The 15,777-nt window shown below is 41.9% G+C and overlaps 1 protein-coding gene across 1 annotated transcript in view; it reads right to left on the bottom strand.

Annotated features, from left to right (window-relative positions):
• The window catches only part of LOC308096415 (piezo-type mechanosensitive ion channel component 2), a gene marked incomplete at its 5' end in the record, with an annotated part of 44,940 nt that overhangs the window by 28,846 nt on the left and 317 nt on the right, over positions 1–15,777 (bottom strand). The window contains 10 exons of the mRNA XM_080443837.1: positions 1,339–1,493; positions 2,007–2,139; positions 2,809–2,904; positions 4,344–4,512; positions 4,607–4,820; positions 5,835–6,051; positions 6,334–6,463; positions 7,221–7,266; positions 7,376–7,477; positions 10,718–10,813. Coding sequence (XP_080299963.1) covers positions 1,339–1,493; positions 2,007–2,139; positions 2,809–2,904; positions 4,344–4,512; positions 4,607–4,820; positions 5,835–6,051; positions 6,334–6,463; positions 7,221–7,266; positions 7,376–7,477; positions 10,718–10,813 — 1,358 coding nt within the window. The remainder of the gene's footprint in view (positions 1–1,338; positions 1,494–2,006; positions 2,140–2,808; positions 2,905–4,343; positions 4,513–4,606; positions 4,821–5,834; positions 6,052–6,333; positions 6,464–7,220; positions 7,267–7,375; positions 7,478–10,717; positions 10,814–15,777) is intronic.

Below are 15,777 nucleotides of genomic sequence, written 5' to 3'. Positions count from 1 at the left end.
AATATAGCCTGACAGCGCGTTGCGGGTTCGAGTCCCGATCCAGACGACCTTTGCTGCATGTCACTCCCCATCTCTCTCTCCCCATTTCCTGTCAACCTACTGTACTAACAATAAAGGCACAAAAAGCCACAAAAAAATAACTGACAGACAATAACTGACAAATTTTGTGATTTGAATTGTATCATTTTGTTTAGATAACAAAGGATCTTGTGCCTACTTAGTGCCTACTGTATGGCCGTGTAGGTCCTAAAATGTGGTGTGGTCTAGCACAATCAGGGCGCACTGCTATCTTATGCACAGACTTTGTGCTTTATGGTAAGACCAGCTCCAAGTTAGTCTTATCAGCTTCTGCAGTGACACCGCAAATATTTCTTTACTATTTAGACAGCGCAATATTGGGATTAAGAGGCCGTGTCCACGAGACATTTTTCCCCCAGCTGAAAACCCGCGTAAAAACACTTCCAAATGGCGAGTTGAAAATATTTCAGCTCTCAGCAAGCAGATAAAAACACCACACGTGAACGCGCAGGCACAAAATAAATGCTCAGTGCCTCGTTGGCTGCTGGGGTTTCCAAAAAGGCAGCACTCCCATTGTAAACAATTCCATAGTAAACAATTCAAAACATACGCAGCGCTCAGGAAACATGGCCCCAAAGATGCGCCTAAGGGGCCATGTCCACCGTGGGTTCACAATGCGTGCACCTACCACGTTAAATGTCATCTACCATGTTCAACATGGTAATTCTGAGGGATTCCACATTGAGGTTAATGATCTGGGCCAGATTATCAATATATTGCATTGGGTAAGTGTCTGTTGTCTTGAAAAGAGACAAGCGGTGAGGAGAGAGGGGGCAGAAAAAAAGGAAGGGAAATAGAGACAAGCGGTGAGGAGAGAGGGGGCAGAAAGAAAGGAAGAGAAATAGATGTATTTATTTCATTGAGTAGTAGCCTACACTTTATTATAGAATATCTTCAAATACCTCTCATCCTGTAAGAATGTTGTGAAACCATTGCCTCCTGACTTTCTTTATCCGTCTCTGCTCAATGGACAGCAGTGATTGTTATGCCAAAAAAACACACTCATGACTAATCCAGAGACTGTGATACCACCCCTTTTCACCTAGTGCAGAGCTTTGCGCCCAGATAGCCTAATGCAACGATAATTGCACCCTGAGTTAGACCGTGCGCCATAGATCGTCTAAATAGGGCCAATGTCAATCACCAAATCTGAATCCCTGTGCATTTATTGTGCTGGACAAATAAAATGTTTCTGATTATTTTAAGAGCGAAGTCAATCTGTAAGTGAAGGTGTAAATATTTTCCTCTGGGGTGGTTTACCATCATGATAATGAGGGCGCTGACGTAGCTGTGTTTCTGTACCAGACGTCCAAATACGACCATACCGCTGGGTCCAGAAGGTGGAGGTGAAGCCGAAACACCACTCTCCAGCACCTCCTCACTCATCTCCTCCACCTCGCTGTCTCCATTTGCTTCTGGTAGGAAGGAGAGGAATAAAAGGAGGGATGAAAATATGAAATGAGAATACAAGTAAAGCCCATGACCCACCCAATTCCAACACACTTTGCTAGTTTTGGGATGGCTCAGGGAAGAAGACAGGGTTAAGCAAATATCAATGGGATTGATATTTAAGATACTCTGAGGGACAGTGCCCACATACTACTTTGACTAATAAAGTATTCAATCAATCAACAACAAAAAAATACAGAGCATTTTTTCATAATGCCAATTCCCAGTTTTATCCCTCACATGTAGTCCCTGTCACTGCTAACCCCGGGCCAAGCTAGATGTACTGCAGAGTATTCAAACTTTTAGTCGGGCAGGAAATTTACCCCTGTGCCACCTGGACACCACTAATGAAGTGTATGTTGAAAGTGAAGTGGTTAGGATCTCTGCCAGTGGACCCACTCAGCCAGCCTAGGAAAATACTGGCCTATGAAACAGTCAAGTCTATGTAGTTCTGGAGGCTGTTTATTCAGTGAGTCTACCTTGTAATTGCAATTGTATCCCTTCGTACTGTGGCGGCGGGTCACAATTTGAGTAGCCTGCCCCTCCCAGTAGTGTTCCCAGCTCATTTCTATGGAGATCGTGCCAGGAGCTTCCCATCAGTAAGACCATTGGCTGAGGAGAGAGAACGCATCATGGGATATAGACCAGGGATGACTATCTTCCTTCAGGCATGCACTCTCATTGCGAGTGCAGCCATAGAAGCGCCAATTCCTAGATTATAACATTACAAGCAAACAATAGTAAATAATACAAGGTGAGAATTGTAGTTCCCTGACAATGATCTTGTTATCCTAGAATCTAGGTCCTAGATAATGTGATAAGTGGGAAGTGCCACTATTAATAGGGATACAAGCTAAGGCAGAGTGGTAGAATAAATAGAATAATTTGCTTGTAATCGAGGAGAAAAATATGGCGAGAGTAATCAATTTACAGTCACATTGGGACATCAGGTGCTTTTTGCAGAAATTATTTTCAGCTCTTCAAAATGGAGCAGTAACATCACTCCATCATTGGACAGTTAATTCTAAAAGTCGTATGGCTTTGGGCATTGTTCTTAACACAAACAAACCTGATTCGGTAGATATGTTTCTTCATCTGTACTAGTCAACAGCTGTGACAAAAAGAGAGAGAAATAAATACATAAACATAATTGTTAATTTGTTAAGGCTTGATAAATACAATATTCAGTCATTGTATCCAGGATCCGACTGGTGATGTCTTGTTTAGGTTAGCACTTAGAATGATATATGATCTACAGTAGGTTATACACTGTAAGTCCACCTCTTGACTGTCTCCTGAGACGTAGAGGATTTTGGAGAAGCTGGGAGGCATCTCAGGGCTTTCCACTGGACTCTCACCCTCTTCAGCATCAACATCCTAAAGAACCAATACACAATACCCATGAGAGAAGCATACAGGCATATACACAAAAAAGATATTACTGGTAGTACTGATAGTTGTAGAATGTTTTGTATCAGTAGCAGCACTATAAGCAACCTTAAACTAGAAAAGTGCACTAAGTAGAGCACAAATCTCCACCAGGAGCCATAGTAATAATAATAGCGACGTGATTACCAGTTGTACGTTGTCCCTACTGACTTTGTAATGTCATTGACATTATAGTACACAAGTTGATAGTCAATTGTACATGAAACTGAAAAGTAATGGCATGTAGGATGAGATGTACACAGCTATATCGGTAAGGTAGCAGAAGCAGACCATGCTAACATAGTCTCAAGAATGAAGCCTCAGGCCTGTGTATGCGTGTGTGACACTTTGCATGAGATGACAAGAGAGAGAAAAGAAACAGATTGGTCTCTCAACGCATATAAACACATATATAACGTGAAATTTAGAAGTGATGTCCCGATCAAATAACCCAATACATGTTATTTTCAAATCCAGCATGCTCGTTTGGCAATTACACATGTCTGTGCTTTCAATACAGCACTGTATTTGGCTATTAGTTTTGGCGCAGGTGTTGGCAAACGTCCGCACTATAAAATGGGTCAAAGTAGCTAAAGACTGGCTTAAGACAGCTCAGATTGAGTACGATGTGCATGGACATATGATTCTTATGTTGATGAATGTATATTTTCCGCGGAACTGCCGGTGGAGGAGCGGCAGCTGCCGGGCGGCTCGAGCGGCGGGCTGCCGGCGGAGGAGCGGCAGCTGCCGGCGGCTGCCGGCAGTGGAGTGGCGGGCTGCCGGCGGAGGAGCGGCAGAGCGGAATCAGTAGGACTGTAGCCTACTAATCCTGTAATAAAATATTACTGAGGTTAGGGGTTAACCGTTAGGGTTAGGTTTAGGTATAGTTTTACTGAGGTTAGGGGTTAGGGTTAGGTTTAGGCATAGTTTTACTGAGGTTAGGGGTTAGGTTTAGGAATAGTTTTGCTGAGGTTAGGGTTAGGGGTTAGGGTTAGGTTTAGGCATAGTTTTACTGAGGTTAGGGTTAGGTTTAGGCATAGTTTTACTGAGGTTAGGGTTAGGTTTAGGCATAGGAAACTGCCGCTCCGCCGCTGCTGCCGCCCCGCCTCCCGGCACCTGCCGCCGGCATCCCTTCCGCTGCCGGAAAATGCACTCGCTGTCCTTCGTGTTTTTTGCACCCTCACACACACACACACACACACACACACACACACACACACACACACACACACACACACACACACACACACACACACACACACACACACACACACACACACACACACACACACACACACACACACACACACACACACACACACACACTCTCTCTCTCTCTCTCTCTCTCTCTCTCTCTCTCTCTCTCTCTCTCTCATATCCAGGTCTACCTCTTCCTCTATGACGTGGACCCATTTGTGCAGCAGTGCCACCAGTGTGTAGTACAGCAGCAGCAGAACCAGAGGGTTGATGAAGTCAGGCCAGCTGACATCAGAGTGCAGATCCAGAATGTACGGGTCAGAACTGTTGGTTCTGATCACCCCTGTCATACCAAACAACCTGGGACAGACAGAGAGATGGACAGGCGGGCAAGTAAGAGATGAGATAAGGCATGATGGTATTCCTTTGAAGGAATTAAAACTAGCCTCTGTACCTGGCGTAGACATCTTGATGTGGGATTAGTTGTTGGGCGATGGGCAGCTGGTAGGTATACAGGGCCAATAAGTGTCCAGCACTGAAAATGGCCATCATCACAGTCAGAGAGCTAAAGAAAAGAAGGCTGGTTGACCGGCTGAACACCCACCACCACACCAACCCCAGGAACACTCCAAAGTAGATGCCTGACGTCAATGAAGGGAGCACAATTCCTGGAGATAAAGATATGAATACATCAAAACACACACATTTGTTTGTGCATATGCATGCACACAGTCAGATCTATCACACTCAATCATGGACATGCACATACATGCACACTTGTGAAACCTCTAAATTCGAACCTGAGTCTCCCACATGGGAAATCAAACATAAACAGTACTGCTCAGCTAAAGGGGAATCTCTCCCTGGTCAAGGAAGATATTAGGCTTCTGGTCCGCACCATGGGCGACCGGGCCTTCTGCTCTACAGCCCCATCTGTGGAATGCACTTCCCGAACACCTGAGAGCACCACAGTCCACTAATGCTTTTAAAAATGGACTAAAAACCTACATTTTAACAAAGCGTTTTCTTAATTATTATGCCCTGGTTTTACCTAGTTTTGAATTTGACCCTTTAGCCTAGGGTCCCATGTAATTGTTTGGTTGCCTTTGCTGTTTTATGCCATGTTTTTATACCCTGTAGCACTTTGAGATTTGCTCAAATATAAAGTGCGTTATAAATAAAAATTATTATTATTAGGCTTCTGGTCATCAAGCAGGGCTAGTCTGCAACATTCACCTTTGACCACCACCCCACCAGGAAACCTGATCCTGGATGTCTACTGCACTGGAAAACTAAACATATACCACTCAGACAGAGGGCCCTCATGGCCAAGCAAGAAATTAGGCTTCTGGGGTTCAGGTACGGCTACTCTGTTGCACGCACGCACGCACGCACGCACGCACGCACGCACGCACGCACGCACGCACGCACGCACGCACGCACGCACGCACGCACGCACGCTCACTCACTCACTCACTCACTCACTCACTCACTCACTCACTCACACTCACACTCACACTCACACTCACACTCACACTCACACTCACACACACACACACACACACACACACACACACACACACACACACACACACACACACACACACACACATACACACACACACACACACACACACACACACACACACACACACACATATACGCATGCATACACAACACACCTGCCAGTCCTAGCTGTATGGTCACCACCACCTTCGCTGCTGTGTTCATGATGGCAGAGAGAAGCACCTTGATTCCAGCCGCAAACCCCATCAGCTTCTTTACAAACTCTGGAGGGCCTGACGGAGCCACCACCGTGCTCTCGTCTGAGCTGTCACAGGACGAGCCCTCTGTCACATCACTTTCTCCCTCAGACTCGGTGTCGGAGGTTTCAACTTCCTGTTCAGTACGAAAAACAAGAGTTGTTAAGGGTCCGTTGATGCATTTCACAGAAAATCGCAATGGGGTAGTAGGGATAAACGTGGTTCTGGAGGCAAGCGTCTAAATCGAACACCACAGCACTGATAGGCAGGGTGTACAGATTGGATGATTGGTGTTGCCCGGCCTGGGTCAAATCACAGCCCAAATGTTTCTTACCCAGTTATTATCCATTCCACCACCTGTCAGCCAAGTCAAATTGGTTTGACAGCATTAGCTGTGACACATATTGAGCGAGGTTACCTCAGGTTGAATTTGAGGTACAGCGCGCAGCACACGCTTGCACAACCTCAGGATAATGACAGCGAAGATGCAGACACCGATGTCTGGAGCCAAGAGACGCACAATGTTCCCAGCATCCACCACACTGAACCTGGACCAAAAATACATACAGTCACAGTTAGACCAACCCATATCAAACATGTTTATGTTTTTTTCACAAATGAATGCCCTACTTCATTGTACAAGAGTGTGGCGTGAAAATAGTGAAAAGAGCCAATCTATAGTACAAGTTCACAACGTGTCGCATCATGACGCATTGTGAGCTTGTAGATCGTCAATTTTCGCTATTCTGGAAGAACATTTTAAGAGAAAATGAAAGTGTTTAAGTGTGTCTGTGGATTTAATAAATATTATACCAATGAAAACTATTAAAAAATAACTTGTGACTAAATTATAACTACATTGGATCCATTGGAACACTTTTTTAGTTCATTTCCTGAAAACGAACGGTTTTGGACATACTGTACCAGGTTTACACCCGACAGCAACGATATACTGTATACAGTAAAAACATGCAAATACAAGGTGTCACACACATAAAAGCCAGACCTAAGGACCTAGGCACAGTTATATAGTACTGTATGGAAAATTGTACATTTATAGCGCCTTTATCCAAAGTGCTTAACAATGTGCATTACACTCACCCAGTCGCACACCGACGGCAGAGGAAAACATGCAAGGCACCAACCTGCTCATCAGGAGCAGTTAGGGGTTCAGTGTCTTGCTCAAGGACACTTCGACAGTAACACAGGGGGAGCCCGGGTTCGAACCGGGAACCTTCCGATTCCCAAGCGACCGCTCTACCTCCTGAGACACTGCCGCCCCATATGTACAGTATGAGGACATACCTTACAATGCCCAAATGGTACAGGACATCTTCCCAGAACCCAGTCACTGATGGAAAAAACACAAACAATGCCTTACACTAATTGAATCAGCAAACCTCCATCATTTGCTACTAAAATACATACCTTTCTGTCTTATATAACTTTCTTGCACGTACCATGCTCAGGGATGTAGGCGAAGGGGATCTGCATGAAACACTGTAGACTGAGGAAGATCACACTGGTATAGATGATTAGCAGGAGGAAGTGACCCGTTTTATCTGAAAGAAACAACGGATAGTCAGATTCTAATGTAATCCTAAAGGATTTACTTACAGTATTCTTTGTTAAGTTTATGGACATGGGTGGAAATAAAACACAGAGACAGGCATCTTAGATTCCATTCTGTTTGTTCACTTCTTTTTCCTTCATTCATTCCCCACACTAGAAGTGCATCACTAATACAGGTCCTTGTGATTATGCAAAATCCTGAGGGCCATATGTTGTGCGGCGTCTAATGCCTTATGACTAAACTTGTCAGGCATTTGTAATTATTTTTAAAAATGTTTTAATAGTGAAAATAGCCAGTCTGCAAGCTCACAACGTGTCACTGTAGATCGACTACTTTCACTATATTGAAATGTTTTTCAAAATAAATAAAAAAGCCTAAGTTTAGTCATAAGGAATAAGACGCCACGCAAATACACATCCTTCGTTGTTAAGGGACCATTGAAAAGTATCACAAAAAAAGAAAAAAGGTAATAATTGCATTATGCTTTACAAGTAATGTTCATTCAGCTATTGCAGTGGTTGTCAAAGTGAGGTCCCCTTGAGGGGCTTCCAGGGGGTCCGCCAGCTAAAGGATTGATAGTTAGGAACCAAATGGACCTTTACAGGTCTAGAACTCAGACAGTGTACAAATAGCCTTAAACCCTGAGTATTTAACAGTGTAGATTGGGGTCCCAGAGATGAAAACTACATCTCAAATGGGGGTCCGTGGCCTAAAGCATATATCAAACCGGGGGTTATTGAAGTGAGAAAGTTTGAGAAACACTGAGCTATTGCACCCGTTGACCTTCTCAACAAAGTGGACTCCCTCTAGCAGAAGAGTTTGACACTGATAATCAAGAGCAGGGAGAAACAGATGATGCGTTAATAGCCAGTATGACCCAACATTAGCTGAGGCAGCAAATGTGTTTTTAATGTCTTGTGATTTTTACTAAAAGCTTTGTTTCACTCACACACCATTGCTTTCCGCTAAGGTAGGAGGACACATACACACTCATACATGCATGTACGCGCATACACACTTTACACACACATAAAGTGCATGTGATGTGTACAGTGTACACACAAAACCATGAATACGTTGATACACACACCCAGCAAAGAGAATAACAGACACACAAAATGCGCACACATAATCACACTTGCACAACCATCCGACAGATACAATAATACACACACACACACACACACACACACACACACACACACACACACACACACACAAAGTCAAGTGCATAATAGACATGAACACAAGAACACATTCTGTACTTGCTCATCCAGTATACTCACACGCACACACGCACGCACGCACGCACGCACGCACGCACGCAGGCACGCACGCACGCACGCACGCACGCACGCACGCACGCACGCACGCACGCACGCACGCACGCACGCACGCACGCACGCACGCACGCACGCACGCACGCACTCACACACACAAACGCACACACACACAAATACATGCACGCACGCACGCACAAGCGAGCACACACACACACACACACACACACACACACACACACACACACACACACACACACACACACACACACACACACACACACACACACACACACACACACACACACACACACACACACACACTTGACCACTTAGCCCATAGAGTAGAGAGTGGGACCATATAAGGGGGGTGAAGATAACCATAGAATATATTATGCTTTCAAAGACAGACTGAAAGGCAAACAGTTTTAGTTGGGAGAGTAGAAGTGGGGGGAGATAAGGAGAGAAAATGCTGTCAAAATGCTGAGACGACATCTTTTAATTCCACGCGGTAATTACCAAGTTATGTATAATTGATCCAACCATTCTGACCGCATCCCCTTTACAAAGTACTTTGAGGGAAGGGGGTTCAGAGACTTTAATTCATCAGAATGTATTGATCAGTATAGGAAGAGCACATGCAGAGGCGGTAACTACTAATAATACTGATGTGTGTGTGTGTGCGAGCAAGCACGCAAGCGTGTGCAAATGTGTTCAAATTCTTAAAATAGCTCTCAATTAATGTACTATCAAAAGTAAAAGTACATGATTTTCATTGTACAGGGGGGGGTTCTCTCTCCAAGCTTTATTAACTGTGATTTGAAATAAAGCCATAAAGACTGAGATAATTTGTCCCAGTACAATACTTTCAGGTGAACAATCTCACATATGCGATTAGAAATGTTGGGAACTGAACGTTCTAATGATGACGTTAAAATGGCTACTGTTCACTGAAAGCTGTAGAATTCTAAGATAGAAAGAAAAAAAAGCTTACACATGAAAGGTGTAAATATAATAACATGTAAATGAACCATAACCCTATTACCATATTAGTAGAATAACCATAAACATATTAGTTTCCTCAGAATGTTTCTTGTGTTTCATCAGTTACCATGGCAGTGACATGCTATATTTTGGTATCACACAACAATGGACAGCAGGTAAATTGTCTTGAAGAGACTAAGAGAGTACAAGTTGTTCTCACGTGAATATGCTCAGTCTGGATAATCCAATATAATGATGATGAGAGACTGACAATTATATTTCAGATTTTAGTTTGTTGCAAGTAACGCAGTGTCCAATGTCAATATAGTGGAGTAAAAATGAAAGGGTTATGATAAGTGTAAAAACTCAAGTAAAGTATGTAGATCCTCTCAAAAACTACTTGTACTCCACTGTTACCTCCTTCTCTCTATTTCTCTCTCTCTCTGTCTTTGTCACACAAACATTATTGTTATATTTGAAATGATTTTCTTTGGATAAAATGTAGTCTTCTAATAAGAAATTGAGGTGAGGAGTACTTGCATGCGTACCTGTAAAGTAATGAATGAGTGTGTGCTGTATGTGTGAATGCATGCATAGTGTGCTAGTGTTATATGTTGCAGTTATACTTTGTAGTGTACTGTTACGGCTCACAAGTAACGTGATGTGTAAAAAAGTAAGCAATATGTAACAAAATAAGTCAGCAAAAATATATAGAAGCAAATTATATGTCAAGAAATTAACTATAATAAATACAAAATTTCATAAATATAGTTGTCACCTTTCATGGTGACCAAGGCACATTTGGGCGTGTCATTGTGTACTGATGTGTATTTTCTTTAACAGTACAGAAGAATCCTCAGTGTTAATTTATACACTCGTAAACCCTCTTAAGTTAACACTGAGGATTTTACTATGTAGTTAATACACTTTCTGTTCTATTGTACTGTTGTTTCTGTTTATCTCACCTTTCATGGAGGCCAGGTTTGGGTTGGGCAGCAGTGGCAGTGTGAGCAGGAACAGGAAGTAAACAAACGACAGACCATTGTAGCGGAAGGAGGATGCTGAAGGAAGGACAGAGACGCAACACAGTTCATCTATTATTCTATCCAGGTATAAAACATTTAAATTCATAGAATAATCTCAGGAAAATGCTGCTACTAAAATAATATGTATTTACAATATGTATTTGGAAAGAACACCAAATATGGCTTATTGTATAAAAACACTATACACAATAGTCATTTATTTAGATATCCTTCCATAAATGTGTGTAATCTCTGTGTAATTGTTCAAACTCGGTGTGTGTATCGACCAGAAGGAGTGCGGTGCCTGGCGTGAAGTCGGTATATATGGGCAGATACTAAGATCTCCATACATGGGCATAAAAGGGACACAGACAGACAGACGGGTACAACAGGTACTCTGAAAATGGGTACAATTGCATAGCCGGGTGGGGCTATTATGCAATACTACTATGCATTCCAAACTTGCATCGTTCCCGTCTTGCATCGTTCCTGAGTAGGCCGGTGCCCGTTAAGCAAGCAGAAGTGCACAACCTTTTCTGGATCAGGGCCAACTTGAAAATGGAGAAAGTGTTCGCGGCTCACTCACCTTACCACTAATAACACGGAAGAATTTCGTCTGCCGTGTTAAGTGGTCAGATGGGCGGAGTGTGTGTATTTTAAGAGCATGTTTATTTAAATGATTAATCAATCGATTGTGTTCCCGGCTTGACTCAATGGAACTAACAAGTTCCGATTTATCGGTATAATGCTGCGTTCACACTGGCAGATACAAAGCTACAGGCTACCATTTGAAATGTAAGCCAACGACATGAAGATTACAAAGATGCATCCGACGTTTGTTGCAACAGCTGCAACTGTGGCCGATTTGGTTGGCACCACGGATGCACACTTGATGACGTCGTCATCAACGAGCGTGCTGAGCAACACGGGATACAAAGCTACAAAGCCACAGATATGCTGTGTCGCTTTGTATCTTTTGTGTCTGCCAGTGTGAACGCAGCATAACAATGAAATCAAATTTCAAGGTTTCAAGGTTTTAAATATACATATATTTTTTTGTTTTTTTTTTACATTAAAGGGATAGTTCACCCCCAAAATGACTTTTTTTTCTATCGATAAGTCACCCCATGGAGACTTGAAATCATGGAGATTTTTTTATTTTGTCGCATTCCTAAGCCAATAACTTTATGACCAGCGGCGGCTCCGGTAGGAGACTCAAAGTGTCAACTTTGAGTCTCCTACCGGAGACTTAGGAATGGGACAAAAACTAAAAAATCTCCATGAATTCAAGGCTTCATGGGGTGTGTAATTGATAGAAAGTAAGTAATTTTTTGGGTGAACTATCCCTTTAATATTAAATTATTATTCAAATCTTAGTGTTTTGCCAATTATTTGTGGGCCTACTTGCAATATCCCTGCCCACAGGTTGGGAATCGCTAGCATACAGTATATACAGTACCAGATATAATGCATACTGACTGCCCATTTCATGGATGAGGATTTAAGAATGTAGCCTACGTACATGTTTTAGTCCAGACTACAGTATGAAGGTCCTTACACACCGGCGAATATGCGAATATACGCAAAATTCGGACTCGTTCCGAATAATTAAAAGACGCTTTTTCGCTTCGCGAAACTGATGTGGACGCTTGCATTGAATTTATAAGGTTTAAAAGAAAACATATTTATTCGCATGAAGAATTCGCCCCGGTGTGTAAGGACCTTAAGACTCATCTTAGAACACACAAATATGACAGTAAGACTGAAGCTTAAAATGCATCTCATAGTTTATCTGACTACTTTACAAAAAGGAACGGACTATAATAGAGCCCTGGATGACCACGGTCAACGAAGTATAGGGTTTCCTTTTTTCTTTTTCCTTTCAAAACTATTTTTATTGGTGCTTTTCCTATGTTAAACAGTAGTTTCTCAAATAGTAAAAAAAAAAAACATAATGACATGAACATTATGTACTGCATATCACAGTAGTTACCTACTGACAAAAAACTCAGACTAGTTCACTTTACAAAATTGATGGTTTTTCAATGGATTCTGGTAGTATTGGGGGCGAAATAACATACTAATAGCTAAATAGCAAAAATGTACCGTAACCCACACAGTGTGTATCTAATCGCTTTTAATTTACTGAATGAAGAATATCTCTGATCCAAGCCTAGCGGGATGGAGGAGAGGATGACATCCAACAGCTGTAGCCATTAGGGTCAAGAAGGCCGCAAGGTCAGCTTTAAGTTTTGGCAGGACCACGGTATCCGGTACTACCCCACAGAGTGCTGCTGATGCAACTGGATCAAATTGCAACTGAAATACCCCTGATAATGTTTCCAAAATATTGGACCAATAGTTATGAAGAGATGGGCAAAATGATGCAGGAGCTTGTCAACATCTGTCGCATACAGGGTTAATATCAGGATACATTTGAGAAATGTCTATTGAGTGGGGTGTAGGATTTTTCATAAATCATCAGTCATTTCTTTGCCTATATCCTGCTCCCATTTGACAGCTAACAATGAGGAACTCTGAAGAGATTTTTTTCTCATCACGTGTGATGATACATTTTTACGTAGGGGTTGATCCTATATTAAAATTGGCTAATGGAGGACAGGCGGACTATGTCATCACGCTCATGTCACTTTGACTCAGCCATAACCATAAGGAGTTCCCAATGCAGCTACGCCCAAATATGGAGTGTGTTGTCGACCTCAATCGTGGTATCAGGTGCAAACAAATCATGGATCTCCATATATGTGGGCATAAAAGGGACAAGGACTGACAGATATAGAGATCTCCATATATGGGCATATCAGGCGGCTCGGTGGTGCGACATAGGTGTGAGGACCGCGTTGCGGCCTGAACCTCTAGTAATGAAAAAGCATTCATGTGGGGGCTTTACCGGCTGGAAATGAAATTGGGACGTTGTGTCCTGGACAAAGCTACCATCCAAATGACTTGTTTGGGTTCTCAATTTAGCTGAGATCTGTTTTAAGGATGCAAAGGTGCCCTCAATATAACTCATTAAATGATTTAATGCCAAGATTAGACTAGGTGGAAAAAGCTCCATCTCCTAGAGAGGGATGGAAAGCATGGTTTTTAATTATATGAGCCCATAGCGAAAAGGTCTAAAATGGTGTCTAATTGATTCAAAATTGTGATAGTCGTCTTGTCTCAAATGTTTTTACAGTATTCAGAATAAGCAGTATTCAATAATAACCAAAGTAGCCAGTGAAGATGCTTCCAATCTCAACTAAACTGTGACATGCTATCTGCACACAACCAGCATAGTACTGGAGTAGGCCCAGTAAATACATAAAAACTTGGTAGGGCCATGCCCCCAACTTCAAGTTATTTAAATGTTCCATTAAAGTACAGTAAAATACTGTGTTGATTTATTTGAGAATTTAGGCAAACTCTCAGAGTTAAGTTAACACTCTGGGTTTTATTGTGTACTGTAGACGTAAAAGAGAAAGAAGAAAGAAAATGACTTTTCTTCTTCATACATCTAGTCACTTTCCTGCTGCGGTGTTCGCAAATGCTGTTCATTGGAAAAGCACCTACAGTCCTACACCATCACACACACATACATGAACTCAAATACACATACCCCCTCATACACATACTGTACTGTAGACAAATACAGAGCCAGACTGATTACCAGATTACCAGTTTTTACATCCTAAGCCTGAACATGAGTCCCTAATATGTTGGGCGAAATACAGACAAAAATTTATAACTGAAAGCAGTTGTTTCATAGAAGCTAAAAAGGTGTAAATGCACTGTATTTCAATGTATAATAACAAGCTAAAAATAACAATAATAGGAAATGCAACAATATAATATTAACATTTTGACATATAGTATAATTAGTATTTTGTTCTTATATAAATCAAATAATAAATCACACATCAGTAATAATTATAATGACTTGTTAAATAATTCTCAATTATTTGGTGCATTAGATTGAGGTATGATACTGACTGATATACTGACATACCATATGGCTATGGTTGTCAATGATTTATGTAATGTTTTACATGTCCGATAATAGATAATAGGATGGGAGATGAGATGTACAGTACATTAATGGATAGATTTGAACCAACAACATCAACACAGTGTGATATAACATTTATCCCAGGAATGTTTACCTATCACCCAGACTTACACTTGCATCCATCAACATTAGAAACCCAGGTGTACAGTATGTCTCAACATTCCTGGGATCCACTGGTAGCTCACAGGAGTTAATTTGTATTTCAGGAATTTAGCTGGTGTTACAGTATATCTGGCACAACTACAGTGAGTATAACAGTATTATATGTTTCAATCATTTCTTACATTACCAGTACAAGGAGTGTGGATTCACACTGACCAGACAATAGTGTCCCTAGAATGATCATGTGTGATGTATAAGCACTACTAAACATTATGACAGCTAGAGAGAGTGGACAGAAATGTGTTTTAGCAAGTAATCCCCAGTAATTCATTTTGCACATTGTAAGCTGGATTTTATGAGTTAGTGCAAGCAGAGCAATATTTTATAATACAAATCTGGTGCAACTTTGCCCTTCATTTAAGCCTCATAAAGTAATCATATTATCAACATATCCAACAAATTAAGCTTAGCATCCAGTACCTTCACTGTTTCAACACAACTAAACGCAAAGCTACATATCCACAATAAATACACCATACGGCCGTAGCTGAATGGGTAGGGAGGCCATCTGGGAAACAGAAGGGCCCCGGTTCCTGCCCTGGCTTTGTGTTAAAGTGTCACTGAGCAAGACACTTAACCCCCAGCTGGATTAAGCTGAAACTCTAATTCCCCCACAGGACTAAAAAGGTCTCCCTTTCCATTTCTCCCTCACACAAAATCAGTTGTGTCCTTGTTAGTTGAGTCCTCACAATGAGAATCGTGCGGGGTTCCAAGGCTAAATAGTTTAAAAAACAAACGTATGGAAGAAACAGAGATAGAATGAAATAAA

This window comes from Gymnoscopelus braueri (assembly GCF_963280865.1).
Source record: "Gymnoscopelus braueri genome assembly, chromosome: 12".
NCBI classification, from domain to species: Eukaryota; Metazoa; Chordata; class Actinopteri; order Myctophiformes; family Myctophidae; genus Gymnoscopelus; species Gymnoscopelus braueri.
The sequence above is the reverse complement of the archived record's forward strand: the minus strand, read 5'-3'. Positions and strand labels throughout refer to the sequence as shown.